The sequence below is a fragment of the Microtus oregoni genome, unplaced genomic scaffold (genome assembly GCF_018167655.1).
Source record: "Microtus oregoni isolate MIOR12 unplaced genomic scaffold, Mior012 000033F_ref0000390, whole genome shotgun sequence".
Lineage (NCBI taxonomy): Eukaryota > Metazoa > Chordata > Mammalia > Rodentia > Cricetidae > Microtus > Microtus oregoni.
Genome location: NW_024543092.1, coordinates 22,916,985 through 22,941,670, shown reverse-complemented (window position 1 = coordinate 22,941,670; position 24,686 = coordinate 22,916,985). Strand labels below are relative to the sequence as shown.

Here is a 24,686-nt window from a genome sequence, read left to right as displayed (position 1 = left end):
TCCATGCACAGCAGAGAGCACAGCCTCCCCTCATGAGCCTGCATGTCGGGCTGATGCAAATATGTGATCCTGAGGTTGCAAGAGGAGAGAGGACCCAAGAGGAATCAGATCTGTGACAAAGGGAGGAGAAAAAAACCACTGTAAGATGTCTGAAGTTGTCAGACACGCTGCCTCTGCTTCGTTCTAACTGAGAGAACTGGACAAAAGTCATGCTAGACAGAACTACTGACCCTTGAAGTTCATAAAGTCATGCCCTTCCTGTCTAAACGTGGGGGGGGGGCAGTGTGACCTCTGCCAGGATAGGGGCGTTAGGGTAGAGAACACTGGATTTGAAGTGAGTGGGAGGAGGCTCCAGAATGAGACAGCAAATGCCTGCGCCCGGTTCTCAACTGTCATCTCCTGAATCACTAAGACCCACCAAAGTGCCCTGGACAAGCTGTGGACTCCAGAGGGATGTGCCCAGCCACAAGCAGGTGCTCCATCTGCAGTGGAGACAGCATCGAAACCCTCCTACCCTGCTGCCTTCTAGCCTCAAACTCCAGACTCTGGCTTTCTGGTGGTTTCTGAAGGACGGACTGAGGACTTACTACCTTGGGAAGACCCACCGTGTATACACACCACACAGACTAAACTCTTCATGTAGCCATTCCCACTCAGCCCAACAATGTAGCTTCAGTGGTGATGCTTTAACATGACCAGCCATGGAAGGGTAATGCCAAGCCAGGGCTTGTATTGTGTGTCTCAGGTGTGCACTACACCACAGCCATGGTATGTGAGTTTGAGAGCCATGGCTAGAGGAAGTGACGAAGCTTGACCACAGCCTACTAACCTGCCACACTGGCCCTTACTAGGTACCCAGCATGCTTGACCATAACCTATTAACCTGCCACACTGGCCTTTACTAAGTACCCACCATGTCTGACCATAAGCTACTAACCTGCCACACTGGCCTTTACTAGGTACCCACCATGCCTGCTACACAGATCACTCCACTGTTTCCCGATTCAACCCTCTAAGGCAGGGGGCTGCTATTTTTACAGTGCAAGGAACTGAAGTTCAGTTGGTATTACTGGTGACCTTGGTGAAGTCACAGAAGTATATCAGAGGAAGGACTTCAGTGGTCTGTCCCCAAAGCCAACACGCATCATCACCACAGTGTCATAAAGCACAGAAGGTTGCTCAACTGTCACAGAAGGACACAGATGTGGGGGGTCACTGCCCATCACTACCCAAGCCCCATCACAGAAGGACACAGATGTGGGGGTCACTGCTCATCACTACCCAGACCCCATCACAGAAGGACACAGATGTGGGGTCACTGCTCATCACTACCCAGACCCCATCACAGAAGGACACAGATGTGGGGTCACTGCCCATCGCTACCCAGACCCCATCACAGAAGGACACAGATGTGGGGTCACAGCCCATCGCTACCCAGGCCCCATCACAGAAGGACACAGATGTGGGGTCACTGCCCATCACTACCCAGTCCCCATAACAGAAGGACACAGATGTGGGGTCACTTCCCATCGCTACCCAGACCCCATCACAGAAGGACACAGATGTGGGGTCACTTCCCATCGCTACCCAGACCCCATCACAGAAGGACACAGATGTGGGGTCACTGCCCATCACTACCCAGACCCCATCACAGAAGGACACAGATGTGGGGTCACTGCCCATCACTACCCAGACCCCATCACAGAAGGACACAGATGTGGGGTCACTCCCATCACTACCCAGGCCCCATCACAGAAGGACACAGATGTGGGGGGTCACTGCCCATTGATGGAGGAAGGTCATTGGCTAATAAAGGAACTGCCCTGGCCCATTTTATTGGTCAGAAGATAGGTGGGAGGAGAAAACAGAACAGGATACTGGGAGGAAGAGGAAGTGAGGCTCAGAGACTCCACAGCTCTGCTCTCCTGAGCAGACGCCTCAGCAGAGACGCCATGCCCCGCTCCTGGGATGAAGCTCCGACCCAGGATGGACTAGGCTAGAATCTCCCCGGTAAGCGCACCTTGGGGTGCTACACACAGATGATTAGAAATGGGCTAAATTAATATGTGAGAATTAGCCTAGAAGAGATTGGGCCAAGCAGTGTTTAAAAGAATACAGTGTCCATGTAATTATTTCAGGGCATAAGCTAGCCGGGCAGGCGGCTGGGGTGTTGGGGACGCAGCCCCACCGCCGCCCTTATTACTTCAGCCCATCACTACCCAGACCCCATCACAGAAGGACACAGATGTGGGGTCACTGCCCATCGCTACCCAGACCCCATCACAGAAGGACACAGATGTGGGGTCACTTCCCATCGCTACCTAGACCCCATCACAGAAGGACACAGATGTGGGGTCACTGCCCATCACTACCCAGACCCCATCACAGAAGGACACAGATGTGGGGTCACTGCCCATTGCTACCCAGACCCCATCACAGAAGGACACAGATGTGGGGTCACTGCCCATCGCTACCCAGACCCCATCACAGAAGGACACAGATGTGGGGTCACTGCCCATCGCTACCCAGACCCCATCACAGAAGGACACAGATGTGGGGTCACTGCCCATCACTACCCAGGCCCCATCACAGAAGGATGATACAGATGTGAGAAATCACTGTGTATCACTACCCAGGTCCCATCACAGAAGGACGATACAGATGTGAGAAATCACTGCCCATCGCTACCCAGGCCCCATCACAGAAGGACGATACAGATGTGAGAAATCACTGTGTATCACTACCCAGGCCCCATCACAGAAGGACGATACAGATGTGAGAAATCACTGTGTATCACTACCCAGGTCCCATCACAGAAGGACGACACAGATGTGAGAAATCACTGCCCATCGCTACCCAGGCCCCATCACAGAAGGACGATACAGATGTAAGAAATCACTGCCCATCGCTACCCAGGGCCCATCACAGAAGGACGATACAGATGTGAGAAATCACTGTGTGTCACTACCCAGGTCCCACCCAACTACTCAGCAAGCTGTGTCCCCGCCCCCACTCCTTTCAAGCCAGGACCCTGCCAACTGAATCACTTCCTGTCCAGCAGTTGTCTTCACGCCCCTGCCATCACAGCTCACCGTGGCCCCTTGGCTGTTGCAGGGAGCTCCTTGAAAAGAGATGAACAAACTGCTCCTACACGGGAGTCCTTGTGGGGATGACCCGGGTAACCATCTCAGAGGAAAGACAAATGGGTTAGACAGACGGACCAGACTGGGATTGGGAGCAGGGGTAGGGAAGGAAAACGAAACTCCTGAACGGTGCGAGGCTGTGTTTGCTCCCTGCAGACTGACACACACGCCTCTCCCACACACACAATGACCACGGCAGGTTTGCTCTGACATACAGACCTTCCTTCTCACATCACTTGCCAGCTTCATCAGGACTCACAGCACCTTATTGTCAAAGGAGAGAGTAAGATATATTCATGATCTCTGACAGTCACTGAACACATCTGCACAGGGTCTCTCTGCATGTCAACCTCAGGACAAACCACCAAATGGTATGCCTCTTTTCACTTTTCTCTGGGGGTAGGTGTTGCAATCCTTCCACTGAGTCACACATCAAAACTCCTGAATTCTGCTTTGCTACATTTTACAAATATAACTCACAGGCCACGGTGTGCTGCTGGGGCTCCCTGGGATGCAGACGGTCCACTGTCCCTGCTGCCGTCAGTCCAGGAGCTCAAAGGTCCAGTGCTCCACGGTGACAACTGACTAAACAGAATCCAAAAGCTGAAGGTGTTCTGAAAATAAACTCCCTTTTTCTGTTTTGTCTGTTTTTCTTTCCTTTCAATTAGCTTCAAAGTCAACCTAGCCACCAGAATCATTTACCAAGGTCTCGTGGACACCTCTGCAAGCCAGTCCTGGGTTACAGACACACCTGATACCAGCCTTTCTGAGCTTCCTGCTTGACAAAGAGCCTCTGGCTACCAGGGCCCACGTGAGCATGAATGGGTCTGGCAGCTCCTGCAAGGATCAGGGCCCAGCATTAAACTCCCCTATTCCGCCTCCTCTCAGGGACCCCTCAGGCAGCTCCTCAGCCCACTTAGCCCCTTTCCTAACAAGCAGCTGCTTTGCCTTTTTTGTGCTAATAAAGACATTGACTACAGGATGCTTCAGATGTAAACATCAGCAGGCAGGATGTCATCTGACTTACAGTCCTGAAAGGCCTGCTTGTCCTGGTCCAAAACACTCGAACTAACCCTCACCACAACCTTCCCAATAGAAGTCACTTCCCTTTCTATTATAAACTCAGCTACCCACTTAATAAGTAAAGGGCAAAGACGCAGCCCATCCATGGCATCTGTCCAGACATGGCCGCCAATCTCGCAAAGCCTCAAGTTGCAGTGGGGATCACTTGACCACTTCAGCAAGTTCTAGACATGCATATGCCAGTGTCTATCTAAAATCTAAAAATGCTGATAACACAGCAGGCTCGCCTTCTGCGGGTCTGCAGCTTCCTTGGCTTAGCTCTTCCCCAGGCCCACCCAGGGATGAGCTGCTCATTCCTGTTTGCTGTCTTAATCTCCTGCGTGTGTGTCTTTCCACCCAAGGAAACTAGAGAATTTCTGCCAAGACTCCATCCTTTGCCATCCCTTAGCTTGCCCCCCGCCCACACATACACACAGACAGAGACAGAGACAGACAAAGGAGACCAAGACTGAACTTTAGCTCTGTCCAGCCAAAGATGGGCCTGGACCCAGACCCCCCTGCCTTCACCTTCCAAGTACTGGGATTACAGGCATGTTAGAGAGACCAAGGAGCAGGCCGGGGCCTTAGAGGTGTTAGGCAAGCTCTCTGTCAGATGAGCTGCATCTCCAGCCCTAAATCTTCATTCTAAGGAAACTCAGCGTGGTTGTAACCTAGAGGAGGCAGCTCTCTGGTGACAACACTCACCTGGGACAAATGTGTACTCAAATGGGGGGTGGCAGAGGAAGCTGGCAAAGAGAACCCTCAACAGAGGGTCTGGCTAGCATATGGGCACAGCCCCGTGGAATTCCACCGGGCCTAGGTCATCTCTGACTCTGGAGGCTTAAGTACCATCACTATAAGATAAATTGCCTTTTTTGCAGATGAAGAAGCAGGTACTCCAAAGGATTAAGTGAGTGAGCCAGCTGAGGCAGGAAAACAGGAAGTGTGAGGCGGGCTAGTGAGGCAGCTAGCCAGTGAGGACCAGGCGAGCTCAAGGCAGGTGTGCAGAGGCACAGCTGGCCCCAGGGGTGCAGAACTTCCTCTCCCGCTGGAAGTGCAGCTGCTGACAGAGCCTGAGGACCTTTGCAAGGGCTGGGAATTAAGCAGGATTCCATGACCGGTGGTATTGTTACTATGTCCTTTAGGGGACCTCAAGAAACTAAGCAAATAACACCTAAACAAAGGCACACATCCCTGACGACCTGGCACACTGTGTCTTTCCTGCTTAGCAAGACACGGTGTGTGGTTCCTGCAGATTCAGCCCCTGAAGTCTCGTGGGAGGTCCTAACGTTATTTATAGTCACGCTACCATGGCATCAGCCTCGTTCACTTATCAGTCAGCATAAGCACCTTCTTTTTTGTTGAAGGTGTTTTGTTTGTTTTTAACTTTTTCTATTTTATTTTTTTTACACAATCTTTTCCTATTTTACTTACCAATCGCAGTTCCCTCTCCTTCCTCTCCTGTTTCTCCTACCTGACCCTCCCCATACCCCCCTCCATTCCTCACAGACTGTGAGACTGACCTCCCATGGGGAGTCAACAAAGTCTGGCAAATCTCTTGAGGCAGGCCCAAGGCCCTCCTCCCAGAATCTGGACTGAGCAAGGTATCCCTCCACAGGGAATGGGCTATAAAAGCCAGTTCATGCACTAGAGATAAATACTGGTTCCACGGCCGGCCAGTGGGCCCACAAACTGCCCCAGCCATACAACTGTCACCCACATTCAGAGGGCCTAGTTCAGGCCTGTGCAGGTTCCCCTGCTGCCAGTCCAGGGTCAGAGAGCTCACACTAGCTCGGGCCAGCTGTCTAAGCAGTACCTGCTGTAGCTGGGGGTCACGTATGATCAACTGAACACTGCCTACGTTTGCATCGGACCCAGTAGCTGTGAAGCCTACTTCATAGAGATCTCCTCATGGTCAACTCAACAGCTTTGATAAGTGAAGTCTTATCCGCAAACAGGATGACAGGAAAGAATGCAACAAAAGACGGCCCCAGAACTGTAAGTCAGCGTCGATCGTTCGGAGAGTTCCTCGACTCAAAGCAGCTTTGCTTAGTCAACAGCACAGAGCCGTGGAGGAAAAATATATTTCTGGCTAAATTCCTAGATCCCAACTCCATCTCACATGAACAAACTTATCTCCAGTTTTCCCTACCTCAACAGGGTGCACAGGCTCTACTGGCAGACTCCAGAATACAGGGTTGAGGTTTAAAACACCAGCCGCCTGCACCTTCTCACGGCCTGTGAGCTGGATCCACAGCCTCCCACATCCTCCCTGCAGCACAGGTCGTGGAGACTACATCACCATATCGGAGGAACTGGCATCCATCCATCGATCACACTGAGCTACCGAGGTCAGACAGGAGGGTAGATGTCCCATCTTTCACTTACTGCCCCTTTGTTTCTACTTCAGAGTGTGTGAAGAAAGAGCAAATGGTTGAACTTTTATTGAGTGGTGACCGCCAGTCAGCCTATGGCCTCATGGGAAGGATAGTGATGGAGGCAGCGGAAAAAAAATGGGAAAAATCTCAAGAGTTTTGGTTGTATGTATTTTTGAATAAGCAAAAGTATTTTGATGAGCGTCTTTGATGAAAATAAAAAATATGCGGGGTGGGGGAAACACAACACTACAAAGACACATCCCAGACCTTCACCAACATGAACCATGTTATTTATGGTCTTTTCTTCTTTCCTCCCTCCCTCCCTTTCTCCTTCCCTCCCTCCCTCGCTCCCTCCCTTTCTCTCTCCCTTCCTCCCTTCTTCCCTCCCTCCCTTCCTTCCTTCCTTCCTTCCTTCCTTCCTTCCTTCCTTCCCTGGTTGTCAAAAGCCTAATACAACAAGGACTCCCAGAATTTCTTAGGTACTTACTACTGTGAACAACTGGAAATTGCCTTCCTGGAAACTACCTAACCTAGAAGAAATTCTCTATTGATCACCAAGAATAAGAACTGTTCTTTGCACCTCAGCTGAAATCTCCCTTAACATTTGCCCCCAGCCCCTTTTCTAACATGTATATGATTGTGACACCATGATGTGGGATTTCCCTCTGTATGCTGTGGTTAGTATGCATTGGTTAGTAAAGAAAACTGTTCTGGCTGGTTGATACGGCAGAGTAGAACTAGGTGGGGGAAAACTAAACTGAATGCTGGGAGAAGGAAGGCAGAGTTAGAGAAAAGCCATGGAGCTGCCAGAGGGGAAAGACGCCAGCTGCCAGCTGGAACCTTGCCAGTAGAACACGAACCTCATGGTAAAATATAAAATAACAGAAATAAGTTAATTCTAGATGTAAAAGCTAGCTAGAAATATGCTTAAGCTATTGGTCAAACAGTATTGCAAATAATAATCCAGTTTCTGTGTGATTATTTCGGGAGTCTGGGCAGCTGGGAACAAACATGCAGTGTCTCCTACAACAACACCATTGTTTTCCTTTTTTTCCTTCTTTAAAAACAGTTGAGCCATTACACAATATCACTGTGTGAGAGCACAGACGACCTTTGGTTATCTAGGACCGTGACAAACAGATAAATCAGGAACTGATCTAAGTCAATCACTTCAATCCACTGACTTACGAATACCACAGGAACCATACCCCAAAAGCAGGCTTCTGTTGATTTCTTGGTTGAAGCAGAGACCATGGCTTCGTACCCTAACTGCTTAGCTCAGCATATGTGACGCACCGTAAGACTTTTTTTCCTCAAGAATAAATAAGTGAAAGCCACTCAACAGTTTATCAGCACCCAAAATCCCACCCTTTTCTCCTTATTTCTCACCGACTATCTTTTGGTGAAAATGTCAGTTTCAGATGAAATGGTCCAAATAACGCATCAGAGATCTCCCTGGCCTTGTTAATACTGAGGAACTGGCCATTCTGTAGGCAAGCTGACTCTCCATATCAATACCTTTAGTGGATCAGATGAAATCTAACGTTTAGTAAATAACATCATCTTAAGTAAAAACCTTTACTGCCTCTGGAGAGAACGTGAACCAGGAGTACACGCCTGCAGCACACATTTGGGGTCTCTGGAGTACACGCCTGCAGCACACCTTTGGGGTCTCTGGAGTACACGCCTGCAGCACACCCTTGGGGTCTCTGGAGTACACGCACGCCTGCAGCACACCCTTGGGGTCTCTGGAGTACACGCCTGCAGCACACCTTTGGGGTCTCTGGAGTACATTCCTGTAAGCACACCCTTGGGGTCTCTGGAGTACACGCCTGCAGCACACATTTGGGGTCTCTGGAGTACACGCCTGCAGCACACCCTTGGGGTCTCGGATGGGGTTTCAGCATCCCTCGAGCTCTCTGACTTTAAAATGGACACTGGAACATTTCTGTGCTCTGAAAGCCACCCTCTGCTCAGGGCAAAGCGACCCACACGGGTAATGGATCCGTGGATAAGTGCAGCTGACTCACGGGCAGGCAGGCATGGTAAGAGGGGTTACACTACCTCTGCCAGAAGACGGAAACTCATCTGAGCAAATGCAGCCATCCTATCCTGTGGGCAGCTGACCTTCCCCTGGGCAGGCAGGAAGGGAACAGGAGCTTTTGGTTACCAGGCAAGGCCTGCGGCACTGGGACAACAGTAACCATGTAATCAGTAGACACCCAGATGATAGGAAAACCACCAACAAACCTTGTCAGTATCAACACCTAACAGTGACTGGGCAGTGATCACCAAGATTCTAAACTGTCTTTCCATACAGTCACTCACTAACCCCGGCATTATCTATCCTTCCATCTTGTAGCTCAGAAAGGGGCTTATGGAAGTTAATGGTCCAAGGGGAGTGGGACTCTTAACTGAGTGCACATGATCAGATCCACATAGAACTATCTAAATTCCAGAAAAGGTTGTCAAGGAAAAAAAAATAGGCTTTGCAACACATTCCAAAATATTTCACTGGGTAATTACCTCTTAATGACGACAACTTTCTGTGTGCCTGAAAAACAGCAAACACCAATGGCTACACAGTCAGAAATGGCTAAAACTTGCTAACCACAGGCCCTGGCTCCTCCATGAGGGGGATTCTTCAGATCATCTCAGAAGAGCCTCCTGGGCCTCCACACCTCCATTAGTAGCTGGACCATTAGCAGCGGTAACAGGCAACTCTGTAAGTCTCAGTGCATGGCACCAGGGCCCTGCAGCCAGAGACTTCTTGGGGACAAAGTCTCTGGAGAGCTCTGGGGTCTGACATCTGTGCCCACAAAGGCTATGCAAGGCTGTGGGCTTCCATTCAAGAGTCTCTGGAACATGTCTGCCCTCAGCGGCCCACCCGCCAAATAGCTTAGATCAATACCAGTACAGAACAAAATATTTAAATGACCTTGATTTTAAGCAGAAATTCACAGTATGTTTTCACATGTGATGAGGTAACTTGGTCTCCACAGCCCCAAGTTTATCAAACACTGTTTTCTATAAACAAAATTCATTTTAAACCAAATATTATAATTTTTAACAAAGATAATACTGCTTCAAACTTGAATTTGCTGTTAATTTCCTGTTTATATCATTAGACTTTGAGTTGCAAAGACAAAGACTTTTAGTTTTTCTGTATATCCTAAAGCAAGGATTGTCCCAAATGTAAATGCACAACAATGCAATACTTAACGTACCATCCCTACTGACAAAGTCCTCCACTCTTGCTGGGCTCTTCTGACCCATGGGTAACTCTCTATACACAAAGGACTGAGAAGGCACCTGGAGAAGTGTGAACGTCTGGGACTTACTAGACGAATGCACAGAACCATCTACGTAACACATTCCCCGGGGAAACGAGGAGCCTGAGGCCAGAACATCTTTCGCTGACATTACCTGAGATCTGCACTGTCCAGAAACAGCCTGAACTCACCCCAGGTCCTTAGCAAACATCAACAGAAGAGTGGGGAAGCTTTGAAGAAGACCCTTCATTCTCAGGGTCTTCCCCCTGTGCAACGGAAGAAGGATAGCAGAACAAACATCAGATGGCAGGAAACTGGGGGGGGGGGCAGCTGTGCAGCACACACCTGTGCATCTTCACTAGCCTGTGCTGTAGCATGCAACACGGCATCAGGTGCATCCACAGGAGACATCCACCTTACTGACGGAATACACTGCTTTTGTAGACACTTAAAACTGTCAAAATTTCTCTCTCTCTCTCTCTCTCTCTCTCTCTCTCTCTCTCTCGTGTGTGTGTGTGTGTGTGTGTGTGTGTAAGTGCAACAAGCGCAGCACGGTGCCTGGGATGAAGTCAGAAGATTACCGTGGGATTCAGTCCCCTCCTGTCGCCATGTGTCTCTGGGGATGGAACTCGGGTTGCTAGGCTTGGCAGTAAGCACCTTCACCTACTGAGCCATTTCTGCCCAACTTTCTCATCCCGTTGACCTGCACATCTACAGGTTTATATAGGGGCCTTAGAAATGGTATTTTCACACTGAGAACAAAACAAACAAACAAAACTTTCTTTTTTTGCTCCCGACATGCATATGCCTCGCCTGCCATTGTATTTTGGAGGCCTTTTTCATAGCCCAGTTTGTTCCTCTTTGTTGAATCAGCACACAGGCTTCTAGAACACTCAGGGCCCTTCAAGCACCCTGTAAATGGCACAGAGAGTTTGCTCATGGGATGTAATGGCAAAAGCAATGGGCCAGAGACAAGGAACAGCATGATAACCTTGGCATTGTGGTGAAATAGGAGATACAAACATATCTGATAGGAAGGTAAATACTTCTGCAATTTCTGTTCTTGTTGGCTAGATTCTGCAGAGTCCTAGAAAAATGAAGTTTGGCTTAATTTCTCTCTTCATTAAGTTTAAAGACCCCTCTCCATTACCATATCAATAATTGCAGTTGTCCAAAAGTCAGTGTTTTGCTCTCTGAGAGACACTCTAGGCCCTTTGATTCTGAGCTGGAATTAAGCAAAAGAAACTTTTTCAACAGGCAGTTCCTTGACACTTTCAGTACTATCCCTCCCTGGCTTTACTGAAAGAGCCCTGGATCATCACAGAGCCCCTTGCCTGAGACAAAGAAACCCAAAATGAAATCTGTGGCATTGCTCCTAATGGAACAACCACACACACCCCAATTCCGTGGGCCAGCCCTGAAGCAGGAGCATTTGGGCCCCATGGAATCTCGAGGTCAGTTGCCAGCCTTCCTTCACACACTCCGCTTAAGCAGGTACACTGGGGTGAGGAGAGAGCGTAGTGTTAAAATGAAAATCACCGTTAAAACACAGACGACAGGCTATGGACACCCACAGAAGAAAAGAAAAGGGACCCGCAAAGGTCAAGATTTTCCGGCGTCCTTCGTGTTTCAGAGCCAATCTATCTCAAAGCCGAGGCTGCAGGGAATTGCATCAGGCACTCCACCTCCCAGCGCCAGAGTGCTCTCACACGGAAGGAACCTCTTTACTTGGTCAACTCTACACTCATCTCAGATACCCTGACCATCCTCCACACAGTACCATACCCAAGACAGCACAGGCGGGCGCTGGAGGCTACAGAACTTGGGAATCGCGTGGAGCCTCCAGGAGAACCCCCACACCAAGAGGCAACACAGCTGCACGGGCCGCACCCCTCCTCAGGGGAGTGACCCCGAATCCTGTGCACACAGGAGCATTAGAGAGAAATACACTGGGGTAGATTTCAGCCGCAGCAAGGACTCGCTCTGTGCAGGTGTTGTGAAGTGCCAACCAACATTTGGAGCCGATTTGATACGTTTAATGACAACTGGACCAGTTTTCAAATAACTTCCCACGTCCCACTCGGGTCTGGAGTGATGATGTACAGGACTGTGAGAAGGATTCCCCCGGTGGCCAAACGCCCTCTGGGTTCCACATGCCCACAAGAGGTGAGGCGGGGACCCGCATCCTGCGCGCTCCCGGGGAGGGCCTTTACCTCAAGGCGACTCAGACTGGAGCTCTTGGAACGCGACTTCTTGCGCAGGTACACGGAGAAGAACCTGCGCACCGTGAACTTCTTCATGCTTAGCTCCATCGCCCCGCGCCCAGCTGCCAGGAGCCGCAGGGCCGGCGGGCGCGCATCCCTGGCGCATCCCAGGCCGGACAGGGCGCGGGCGGGCACGCGCGCCGGGGAGCCCGACGCGCTGGCCCTGGGCGCGGATGCGGGCTGTGAGCACAAAGGGCAGGCCTCGCGGGCCACCGGGCCGGGCCCCAGGATCGCTCCCGCGGCGCCTTCGCCTCCGGCCAGGAGTACCAGCTCCCGGCAGTCCGCCCCGCCCATAGACTACGCCCAGCGCCGTGCCGACCAAACAGAGAGTGCTTCCGCGCCACGCCTACACGCCCACCCACCAATCAGTGTCCACAGCAGGCGCTCTTTCTCCTTCAGCCCCTTAGCCCACAGTGGACAACCCCACCCTCGACCCGCCCACCCCCACCAACTCCAATCAGCTCGAGCCGTCCTGCCCAGGGGCGTAGTCCCCGTCACCGCCTCCAATCAGCGCCCGTTGCCCACTCCTCCTTCTCCTACTACTCCTGCCCTCCGAGAATGGCACAGTGCGGTGTCACCCCGCCTACCTCTCCGCCCACTGCCACGGCCGCCAATCAGCGCCCACGCCCTTGTGTGCCTAATCAGCCTCTCCTGCTTGAGGCGTGCGGCTCTGGTCCTGTCTCCGGTCTTGTCCGTCTGAACTGTTGTTTTCTCCTCCGGACACCCCTGTCTACTTGGACCCCACAGTTTGGCATCATGCTTTTTTCTTCGCCGGGCAAAACTTAAATGGCTAGAGACCAAGCGTGCTAGAAAAGCGCCCCAGGAGCTCATCTCATCCAGGGTGGCTCATCCAGCTGGGCCCTGCAGCCCCTTCTCTGAGAGTCATAGGAAGAAGACCCCGCCTGCATCTCGGTGTCAGCCGCCTTCCCCCTGCTCGCTCGCAGTGAGGACGCCTCACGTGGTCGGGGCCAGCAGCTGAGAACAAAGGCTCACATCCGCTCTCTGTGACCTCCGGCTCCATTTATAGACAATTATCCACACAGATGACTTATCAGGGCCAGCAGCAGGAACATCCTGAGGGGCAATCATAGCCTATTTTAACCTAAGTCCAAATGGTCTTCCTAGACACCCAAAAAGAAAGGCTGACTTAATAAAGTCCTGCACCCTGTGGCAGAGCGGTAGTGGACTGGAGAGATACACAGCAGCAGGCCTCCGGGGCAGCTCGGCCCTCCTCTGACCTAAGTACAGTTCCCTTGGCCTGACTTCCATGGCGATGGCCACTCTGGGGAAAACAGCAGCATGTCCCTCCTGCAGCCCACTAGGCTCACATTCAATACTTTTCCATGCCGCTGACTGGCGCGGGACACAGGAATCAGAAGACCCAATGTGCCAGACAGTCCGCCATGTCACAGAAAACACCACAGAGGCTACCTGGTCCAGAGTCAAGAGCCAGTCCTCTTTAGAGAGGATTTGGGGGGACCACTGTCGGACTGGTGTGTCCAGCACAAGGGTTTGAAGCCTCAGCAGAGGCAACACACACTGGTACAGACTTGACCTCAGTAGCTCTTTGGGATGCCTGAGGGGACAGGGCCTGGTCCTTCCTTAAGAAGAAAGACTAGGATCCGGAAGTGCCCAGTCATAAACTACTATGGGGGAGGAGCTCCTGGGACTCCTGAATCAGCAAGGTGTTGAAGAGCTTAGGGCAGAGACTTCAGGGCACATTAGTTCCTGGTTCCCCGTCACTGCAACCCTCACCCCAGGAACTGATCTTGGTCCTCTTTGTATACTTGGGGCCCACTGAGTCATGCAAAAATGCCCCTAGGCCACTAGGTTTAAGAACTCACCACTTCTGAGAATGCTAGCAATTTAATAAGAAAACCTGGACAGCCAGAAAATCTCCAACACACTGAAAATGAAGTTGAAATGTAGGCAAGGCAAGCTACATTCCAGAGCTAGTGTGGAGGGTGTTCTACCTGTGTCCGGATGCTGTTGTGATGTTAAAGCTGGCTTGGAACCATGAGGGACCATGCTTAAAATCTAGGAAATGTATGTTCCCTAATCATCCTGTTAAATTGTCACATCAGCTAATTCTGGGCCAAACTTCTTTAAGAACTATTTCATTGGAAAATAACAAACCTCTTTACTAAGTTTCTTTTCATTCTTGTTATTTTTCAGCTGAGAAGAACAGTATTTGGTATATTAAGCAAGATATTCATTCTTTGCTTAGTTGATTTATCTAGATATGTCTAGTTATCAATTCTAAATTTTTATGAAAATTATTTAGAAGTTATTTTAATAGCCAGGATACTTATAGAATGTTGTGGTAAAAAACACACTGGAGTTGTAACCATAGGACAGGAGAATCACGAATGTGAATTAACCCAGAAGTAGGACATGGAAGGGTCTCTCGGCCTCAGCACTGTGTTTCTCTCTGAAGAACCACAGGCCAGGAAAAGCTATCAACACATGAGTACCCTGTGATCAGGGGCCCACACCAGCTTCTGAGGAAGATGAGCACACACCTGCTCCGTTTGGAGGTGGAAAGGGCAAAGGGAGGCAGAGCATGGCTTTTCAGACCAGGTATGGAGAGAAGGGTGGAGAAAGAAAACCCTATGCAAAGGCCCTGTGGTGGAAGACGCTGATACTTGCCTCTTGTATGACCAAAGCAGGAGCTCCAAGAGTGACCGTTGGAAGACTGAGACATTATAAGAAGGAATGGATGGTGCACATAAGAGCATACCTTCATTTTGGAGCATCTTCTTGGCAATGGAGCACAGAGTAGAACTCCCAGGAAAGTAGAGACTATACCAGGCTTTCTTGGACTGCCGGTCCCCAACTCATGACACAGAAACTTACTAATTATGAATGCTTGGCCTTAGTTTACGCTTGCTTCTGGCTAACTTTTTAATCTTAATTTATCCTGTTTCTTTTCACCTACATTTTGCCTCAGGGCCTTTTACCTTTCTTTCTATTTTATTTCCTCGCTTTCTCTGTGTCTGACCGGGAGTTGCCTGGCTGGTTGAACCCTGGACTCTCCCTCTCTTTCTCCTTCATTCTCTGGAGCCTAGATTCCTCCTCCTACACATTCTCTCTGCCTGCCAGCCCTGCCTGTCCCTCTCCTGTCTAGCTCTTGGCTGTTCAGCTTTTTTTTTTTTTTGATTTTTCGAGACAGGGTTTCTCCGTAGCTTTTGGTTCCTGTCCTGGAACTAGCTCTTGTAGACCAGGCTGGCCTTGAACTCACAGAGATCCGCCTGCCTCTGCTTCCCGAGTGCTGGGATTAAAGGCGTGTGCCACCACCGCCTGGCTTCAGCTTTTTATTAGACCAATCAGGTGCCTTAGGCAGGCAAGGTGAAGCAGCAACACATCTTTACATCATTAAACAAATGCAGCATAAACAAACGTAACATACCTTTACATAGTTAAAGTAATATTCCACAACATAAACAAACGTAACATACCTTTACACAGTTAAAGTAATATTCCACAACATAAACAAATGTAGCACACCTTACATAGTTAAAGTAATGTTCCGCAACAGGAAACAGTGTTTGTAAAAGAGCTTGGGGACAACCTGAGGGAATGACAGTGTCTGAGCAGAAGGTAAGCTACAGAGGTCAAGGGCATGGACAGGAAGTGTGTGAGGACAGAGGACAGCTCCTGGATACCTCCCCATCCGGGGCTCCACTGTCATTTCTCTCCCTCACTTCTTGGTGTCATTAGCTCAGAGGCAATCACTCAGGATACGCCTAGTAAATTCCCATGATTCCCTACAAAGTCACAGTTCCAATGTCACTTGTGTCTGATCCCAAGTAACAGGAACATGATAAATAAAGGCATCGTGACTTTGAAGGGAGAAGAAAACCACTCTCAAACATGAGCTTGCCACTTGGTTAAAGTCTGGGGTCTTTTTCACATTAAAATATCTCATTTCCTAAAAAAAAAAAAAAAAAAAATACAGAAAATAATATCTATAACCAAGAACTGAGACAATTTAAAAACTGCAGGGAAAATCAAATCCAAATTTAAATAAGACCCATGATCACAAAAAAAAAAATAGTATAATAGACCAACTGCTCTGGTGTGAACATCACGAGGTAGGAATTTATTTCTGTGACTCCCTAATTATTAATCATTTCTCCCCTGCATACATTAGGGAGGAGACACGATAACGAGGAGGCAATGACGGCTGCTCTGAGGAGCTGCAGCGCTCTTCTCCCTGCGTCTCCATGCCAAGCCCAAAGCCAAGAGGGCAAGTGGCCAAGGGTGTGACCACACAGGCACGATGAGAAAGTCCTGGGAGCCCCCAGGAGCCTCAGGAGCCTACAGCCCAGCCGAGAACAAGAGGGCTCACCAAGATAACATCAAGCTGACTGGATGACTGAGGAAATGCTGCAGGGCCAGGAAGCATGGTCCCAAAGCTCCTCCATCTACTGAGGATATATGCTGTGTGCTGTGTGGGGGAGGAAAGAGGGTGGAGGGTCCCTAGGCAGAGAGCTCTGGACAGTGTTGCACACAGGGACTTTGAGGAGCCCTAGAATCTTGACGGGAACCCACCCTGGAAAATCTAACTGTGAGCTCTTCTGTCAGTCGCTTTGTTCTGCCTTCCACTCCACCCCTGGACAGCTGATGCCTGTCCTCAGGCATTCTGAGCACACACCACACTGGAGCCGCAAGTTCTGTGTCAGATAGGAATGGTTCTGCGCTCCCTACTAAAGGGAAGCCCCGACCTTCCTGCTCACAGAGCAGTGTCCCAACTCCTCGTCATACCAAGGCCCCTGGGCCTCCTGCATCTTGCCTATCAGCAGGCCCAATGCCAGGCTCAAGCTCTGACTTTCTTCTTGGTCTCTGGATATGTGGAGCTCAAGGGCCTTGGTCCTGGTAATCATGGGGGAACTAAGAAATATCGCAAGAATTAATGGCCCAGCCAGCCCTTCCCACATCTGTGTGAAGTCACCATCGACAAAAGCTGAAAACATACAAGTTGTACCTGTGTGCTCAACACAAGCAATCACATGCTCTAAGGCAGTGTTTTTCAACCTTCCTAATGCTGTGACCCTAATACAGCGCCTCATGTTGTGACGACCCCCCAACCAAAAAATCATTTTCGGTGCTACTTCATGACTGGAATTTTGAATTATGAACCATAACATAAATATTGGATATGCGGGATATCTGACATGCGATCCCCCGCAAAAAGGGTCATTCAACCCCCGAAGGGGTCACGACCCACAGATTGAGAATACCGTCCTGGAGAAAGTCAAGAAGTAAAGAATCCTTCAGACTTAGGACCAAGGAACACAGGCATGCGGTCACTAACCCAAGATCACAAAGAAACCCCTATCAGTCCCAGGCAGCAAGGCCACAATCAGATGTGTGGTGACTCAGCCAGTGGAGGTGTCTGATGCAGACAACAAGATGACCAAATGTAATATGTTCAAGGAAATTAAAGCAAGATGTGCAAACATGATTATAGGCAGGAGGCCACAAACGTGACTAATCAGATGTAAAACCAAGGGAGCAAAGATGTGACATCTGACACGAGCCAGATAGGGCCGACCGAAGTGTGCCGTTCATCAGAGGTGGGTCAGACGTGGTGAGGCAGAAAAAGGGCAGATCTCCGCAAGCAGACCTGCTTTGTGAGTGAGCAGCTGCAGAGAAAAAAAGGGGGGGCTCTTGAGATCACATGCTCCAACTCCTGCTGAAACTCTGAGTTTAAGACCAGGGCTCCTGTGTGTTCTTTGCCAGGCCCTACAACCAAAACCTAACCATTCCTGAAGTAGGAGTTGGCCCTAGCATCCCAGCTTCTCCTTTGTCTCTAAAAGGTCCCTCGGTACGGTCAGCTGGACTTGTGAGCATCCTCAGGCCCTTCCCCTTTGCCAGATACAGTCAGAACTAGATACAACTGTCACCACCTCCTGCCATCTTGTCACCAAACTAACCAAGTTGCCAGGTACACCCACATCTCCCCACGCCTTCTAAACAGAGGTCACTCTCCAGAGCCTAGTTAGCGCTCCCTGAAGGTCACGGGCTCTGTGCCCTGCATGTTGGCATCATCTGCGAAGATGAGCTGCCAGGGCCCATGATGGGAAGGCCTGGACCTCTGCCTGGGCTGTGCTCCCTGGTTTCCCTATGTCCGTCTTCCTTCCATGTTTGGTGCCCTGTCTTCAGGGCTGTGTGGTATTGCTGCTTTCTATGGTCTGGCCTACACCTCATGCTAACACTAACTAAACGACCAGATAAGCATCAGGCTACTCTATTCTGTCCTGCTGTTTCCAGGGATTTACTTGCTATGGAGAGCTGTAGTTTATAATATGGCTTTATCTCTGCAACATATTCATCCAACAAACACAAAGGACCCCACTTTCCACAGTGAGGCCTGGCAAATGGTAAACAAGAGAAAAGGGACTTTTTCTATCATGCCCCCACCCCAAACCTGGGCAGGAATTATAGAGGAACTGTGGGGAGGGAAGCAGGAAACAGGAAGCAGATTGAAACTATAGCAGGAAGGATCCTGTAACTTGAAAGGGAGGGGGGAAGCTTTTCATAATAGAGAAGGCTAAGAAATCTGAAATGGGTTCAAAAGACAATGTAAAGCTCTTGCTAAGAATTTTTTTTTTTGCTAGAGATTTTCATCATTTAAAAATATTTCATGGGTACCAACAGCACATCCATGAGGGACAGAAGCTCTGAAGGCCACAGGGTGGAGGGGGCTGGGGCCCCTCCCCCTCCTCACAGAAGCTCTATGGTTAGAGGACCGAGGGAGGAAGTTCAGGACTGGGGTGAGGCAGAGGGGAATTCTAAGCCATATGGCTGAGGACATTTGCATAGTTGGCCTTTCTGGGAAATACACAGATAACCACTAAAACGAGGACCCTCCCCACCCAGCCTGCCTTTTCTTGACTCTTAGCTGGTCCTGAGGTCTGTGGGAACATCTGTCACATAGGCCAAAGGTTTCTCCCAGAGAATCTGGAGACAGCCCCAGGAGCCACACAGGGTAAGAAGCTATGTTAGACTACCCCAAAGGTCGTGTCCCTAAACGCCAGCAGGTGAGCCAGAAATGCTGAGGGAAATGGCCCTGCCTGGCATAAGAATTAGAAAGAACGGGGAGATGCTAGCCTGAAGCCAAAGGTCACACACTTGTTTTTAAAGGTACAAGCTGGGAATACGCAAAGCTTAGGCAGAACCTGTATGCGCTTGCTGGACGTGTGCCCTTCAAGCACATCCCATAATAAACTCCAGCCATGTGCGCTCATAAGCCTAGGATGATAAAATCCCACTGAGCATGAGGCAATAGAGAGGACAAGTGGTTGAAGTTTGTATTCGAATGTCATGTATTCGAAGGCTCAGCTAATGTCTTTGCAAGGAGAAAGAAAAAGCAGAATTCAAAGAATTACAAGTAAACTAGATGCTGTAAAATGACCAGGCAGGTTTGATTTAAAAAGTAAAGCTTGAAGACTAAAAGCGAAAAAAAACTGATAAATACATCAGTGTAGAATATTAAAAAAGGAAAGGCATCAGTTTAGGGAAAGTCCTAGAAGACTGGTAAAGGGGAAGTCAGAGCAGAAATCCGGACAGAATGTGAAAGGGTGGGAACCAGAAAAGGGGCTGAGAGAGACAGAGGGAGGACAGAATGTGAAAGGGTGGGAACCAGAAAAGGGGCTGAGAGAGACAGAGGGAGGACGGTCCTGTAAGCCCGCAGTTGATAAACTCCAGTCTTATTTACAAAGATCTGGTATATCCAAGGGGATTGATTAAACAGAAAGAACCGCACACCTAAACCCTGCATAGTCACAAAAGCGGCAGAAGTGGTGCCCCAGGCGACACGAGACAGATTTGACGGCAGAGGAAGCCAGTCGCCAGCTCAGAGACCACACCCAGAGCCAAGGAGAATGGAGCAATCTGTATCAAACACTGAGAGAATCAAATGAAGAGACCACTTCAGCCTCAAACTCTCCCTGCAAAAGAAATAATTCTCACGAATAAGAAGATGTTTGCTCAGAAGCGACCTGAGGATGTGCGCAACCAATAAAATCTTAAGAGCAGTGCTAGGGACACAGAAACTGGATAAGCAGGAATTAAAATATTATATAATGTGTGCATTTAAATTAAGTTACAAACAAAGTCCTGGTTTTAAAAAACTTACACATAGAGGGCTGGCAAGATGGTTCAGTGGGCGGAGACACCTGCTGCCAAAGCTAAGAGTCCGCATTTGACCACCAGGCCTCATGAGAAAGGACTTCTGCAGCTGTCTTTGGGCCTCTACACACCGACGTTTGTGTGCGTATATACCCCCTACACTAATAAATAAATATAATGAAAGTTTAATTAGAATGTATAGAAGGAGTGGGATCTGAGTTCCAGCCTCGTCTTTGGATTTTCAAACAGTTTCAGGCGGAAGCACATTTGCTAGAGTTCCTAGAGTCATCAATAGAAATATAAATCCAATGTAAAATTAAAAGCAATACGTGATTGCTTACAAATGCAATCAAAGAAAAAGAATAACATGAGAAAAATTCAAAAGAAAGAAATCAAGAGCAAAATAAAACCCTTTAAGCCAGATAAGAAGGAAGATTCACTTGATGAGCCACCGGAGTGGACCGGAGCGTTTCTGTACTCTACTGTTTCTCAAGATGGCACCCAGGAGGCTACCGTTCCCTCTGGGATTAGAGTAGGCTAGTTTATCATGCGCCAAAAGCTACTCCATCGCTAAGCTTGGTGTTCCTCGACTAGAATGCAGTGATGTGCGTCCAGCATCCCTCTGGCCCTTCTGGACCATCAGGACCTAGGAGCAAGGACGCAGTTGCCCATGCAGCCCAGTCTCTGCCTGTTCCTCGAGGGGAGCAGCCTCTTGCTCATCAGCCTGGAGGCTCATATTTTCTTCCGCTGTGCCAAACAATGCCAGGCTGATTATCAGTTTGTAAACGAGGTAAGGCCAAATTCTACATTTAACATTTTAAAGGTAGAAGAATTATTTTTAAAACAATAAAATTACAATCAATATTAATATGCCAGATTCTCCACTTAAAAGACAGACTATAACACTGGCTTAAAATAGTACAACTTAGCTATAGAGATATGGCTAAAGCAAGGCACATGGAAACAGAACACGTTCAAACAGAAGAATGGAAAAAAGATACACCATTCAATTAGCCATAAGAGAGACGAGGAATTAGCCTCGCACAGAAGCACTGATAGACAAGAGATAGTCACTCCTCACTGATGGAGTCAGCCACAGGGAGGAGGCAAGCATCTAAATTTGCATGCACTAGGTAATACAGCTTCAGAAGATACTGCCAAACACCGAAACAAAAACTGCCTGACAAACCCACTATCATTTGGAGAAACTGTTAACACTTCTCTCAGTAAATGAGAAAAATCTAACAGAAAAAAAAAAGTCAGTGAGTATTTGAATAACTGAATCACACAGTAGGAAAGCTGATTCGGTGTGCATGTGCAGTGCTCCAGGCCCAGGAGAGCTGTATGTTCTTCTCAAATGCACATGCAATTTAGACAACAAGGTATGTATAAGTAAGCTATCTAGAAGATAATCTCACTAGTAATTGCTATTGTAAGAACTGGGTTTTCATATCATACTATAAAAATAATTTTATCTTCATAATTAAAAAGAACTCATATGATTGGCTTTTTTTTTTTCTGAGCCAGAGTATCATGATTTAATCCAGGCTGACCTGGATCTTACTATGTAGCCCAAACTGGCTTCAAGCTCACAACAATCCTCCTGCCTTAGCCCCACTGGAGTTTTGGGATTACAGACATGAGACAAAACACTTAGCTATTATTGGCAACTTGAAAATGTAAATTTTTAGTAGCCTTGAATCAAATACTACTTTATCACAAAGGTTAAAGATTGTTTGTATTTAAGATATTAAAAACAGCTGGGTGGTGATAGCTCACGCCTTTAATCCCAGCACTTGGGAGGCAGGTGGATCTCTGTGAGTTTGAGGTCAGCCTGGTCTATATAGCAAGTTCCAGGACTACACAGAGAAACCCTATCTCGAAAACAAAAAGTATGAAAAATGTACAATTAAGTTGGAATTGAAAGATCTATAGCATCAAATGATCAAATGATCAAAAGATGTTTGAAATAAATATTGACCTTAAAATAGAAAGCAAGAGGGAGTTCCAGAAGAAGGCTCCCAGGTACCGTAGAAAGAAGAAAACAAAACAATAATCAAGACACATGAAGAAACAAAAGTAAGGTTAGACAATGCAAAGGTGGGCTTAGTTTTCACAAGAGCTTTGTGGGCTACTACAGGGAAGGATGGTACAGAGACAGGCAGGACAGCAAGTCAGGGGCTTGTACCTGACATGCATTTATAGTTAGCACAAATCACACAGCGGCCACAGGGAGAGGTCACGTGACCGCTGCACCCAGTCAAGTCATCAAGACGTTATCATAGACACCTTGCCGCATTTTCCAGATCCGCGTCCTGGGCTACCGTTCTCTTGCAAATTCTAACAAAATGTTGATCCTGAGCTAGCTCCATGGACATCACCAGACACAGGTGTGGAGACTGACACTATCTCCTCTTGCTCCCTGGGGTCCAAACTCTTCAGACAGGCCAGGTTCCTCGCTGTCTGCCAGCTACACACGTCCTGCATCAGGTCCTTCAGAGATGCTCCCCATTAGCCTGCATCCATCAGGTCTCCTGGCAGATGTTCCTGGTGAACCGAGCCCCCCACATGGGAACGTTTAGAACTTAGGCTTATGTGTGTACTTCTAGAGTGCTTCTCTTGGACCAGGGACCCTATGAGGGTGTGGGATCATCACACACAGTGCCTGACATCTATCCTGACAGCCACAGAGCTACTGGGCGCCATGCACTTTTGATGAAAGACAGGAAGAGAATAAACTTGGGAATGGTTTTGATAACCCCCTTCTCTCCCTCCTTTTTCTCTTTCTAAGCCAATAACTAGACATCACATGTTGATTAACCATGAGGTAATTTTAGGTTGTGAAGGACACACGGTACGCACTTTTTAAAAAGGAACTTTACAGCAGGGAGCAGACACCACCATCACGGTACATCCGGAAGCTCTGTGATGGCTCCCAGCCCTAACACCATTCCTTTTAGTCACTCTGTGCCTGGGCTTCCTTCCTGGAACACCTAGCTGGAATTCTGGGAAGTGCAGGAAGTTCCATACCCTGATCCTGTCACCATCTGCAGAATCTCCAGTTTTCTTGGGGAAAGATAAGATTTAGGGTGCAAGCAGGAAGGGATATTGCAGACAAATTTTAGCTTACAAAATTCTGAATAGCCTAAAAACATGAAAAAGTCAAAAGAAATCAAGGACTTAGGAATTTATCATCTCCACATAGAATTAACATAAGCAATGTTGCTATCTTAATTGTGTCATTCAGAAGGATTAGTGGCAGTCCCAACCTCTGGCACCAGGAAATGTAACCTTATTTGGAAACAGGGTCTTGGCAGATAAGACCATGTGAAGCTGGGGTAACTGCTGTAGGGATGATCCTAAACACAACACGATAGGTTTCTTCATAAGGCAAGAGGAATAGAGTGAGGGGGAGAGAGGGGAAGGGGGAGAGAAAGAGGGCAGGTGAGGGTGTAGTTATATGCTTGTAAGAAGTTGGGTGGGGGGGTTATATCCCCGTAGCCTTCAGAGGGAGCCGAACTGAGCACAGTCTGTGTTCAGCCTTCTATAGAGAATAGATCTCTATTGTTCTAAGTGCCCCAGCTTGTGGAAGGTTGTCATGGCAACCCTGGGAACCCAACAACATAAACTGCATTCTTTAAGGCTAACTATTGAACTTCACACCCGACAAAAACTTGACCTTAGTAGCACAGAGAAGCATTCGCCTTTCAAAGTTTACACGGCAGGACCAGTTGTGGCGAAGGCTGCCAATGGGACAAGTGGGCTGCAGTTGGGCCAGGATTCGGCTTCAGCCTCAGGTTCCTTCAGGGTCTCTCCCACTGGAGGCAAGGCGGTGCAGAGGCGTGTACTCCAGTGCAGCCACTATAGTCCTCACCGCTTTGCCCGCTTCCTCACTGGCCTGCCCACCTCCCTTCCCTCTCTGGCATGTCCCCTTCCATCCCCTCCCTGCAGCAACCCCATCTCGATTCTCTGAATGAGTCCATGTCAAGATGGGCAAATCCAAAGCCTGCACACCAGACTCAGACTTCTCCACACCTGACCATATTTAAACAACTAATTTTTCCATCTAAGCCCATAAATTGAATGCAAGCATTTACTGCCATAAATTTATAAACACAGACAACAGCTGACAAACATTAACGCTTCAACTTTTACTTCCTGTACCTTTCAGGTGGGGGGGGGCAGGGTGAGGGAGCCTACATAAAAGCAATGGTTCTTAAGTCAGTCAGTCTGAGCTGGCCTCCCAGGAAGCGTTTGGCTTCTTAGATGGTGGACAATTCTGAGATGGTGAGAATGGGAACTTCCTCAGTGACATCCGGCAATGGAGACCAGCTGCCACCCGACCTCCCATGGTATGTAGGCCAGCTTCCCACAACATAAACACCGCTGCTCCTGAGAAGCCATGATCCAAGGTGAGATCACGCTGCTGCC

The 24,686-nt window shown here is 48.7% G+C and overlaps 1 protein-coding gene across 3 annotated transcripts in view; it reads right to left on the bottom strand.

Annotated features, from left to right (window-relative positions):
- The window catches only part of Rps6ka2 (ribosomal protein S6 kinase A2), a 276,764-nt gene that overhangs the window by 133,067 nt on the left and 119,011 nt on the right, over window positions 1-24,686 (bottom strand). Inside the window, exon 1 of one of the 3 annotated variants that reach the window (XM_041680119.1) lies at window positions 12,069-12,400. The exons of the other annotated variants lie outside the window; for them this stretch is intronic. Within the exon in view, the coding sequence (XP_041536053.1) occupies window positions 12,069-12,167 (99 nt within the window). The 5' untranslated portion in view covers window positions 12,168-12,400. Of the gene's footprint in view, window positions 1-12,068; window positions 12,401-24,686 lie in introns of those variants that run through there. 3 annotated transcript variants of the gene reach the window in all.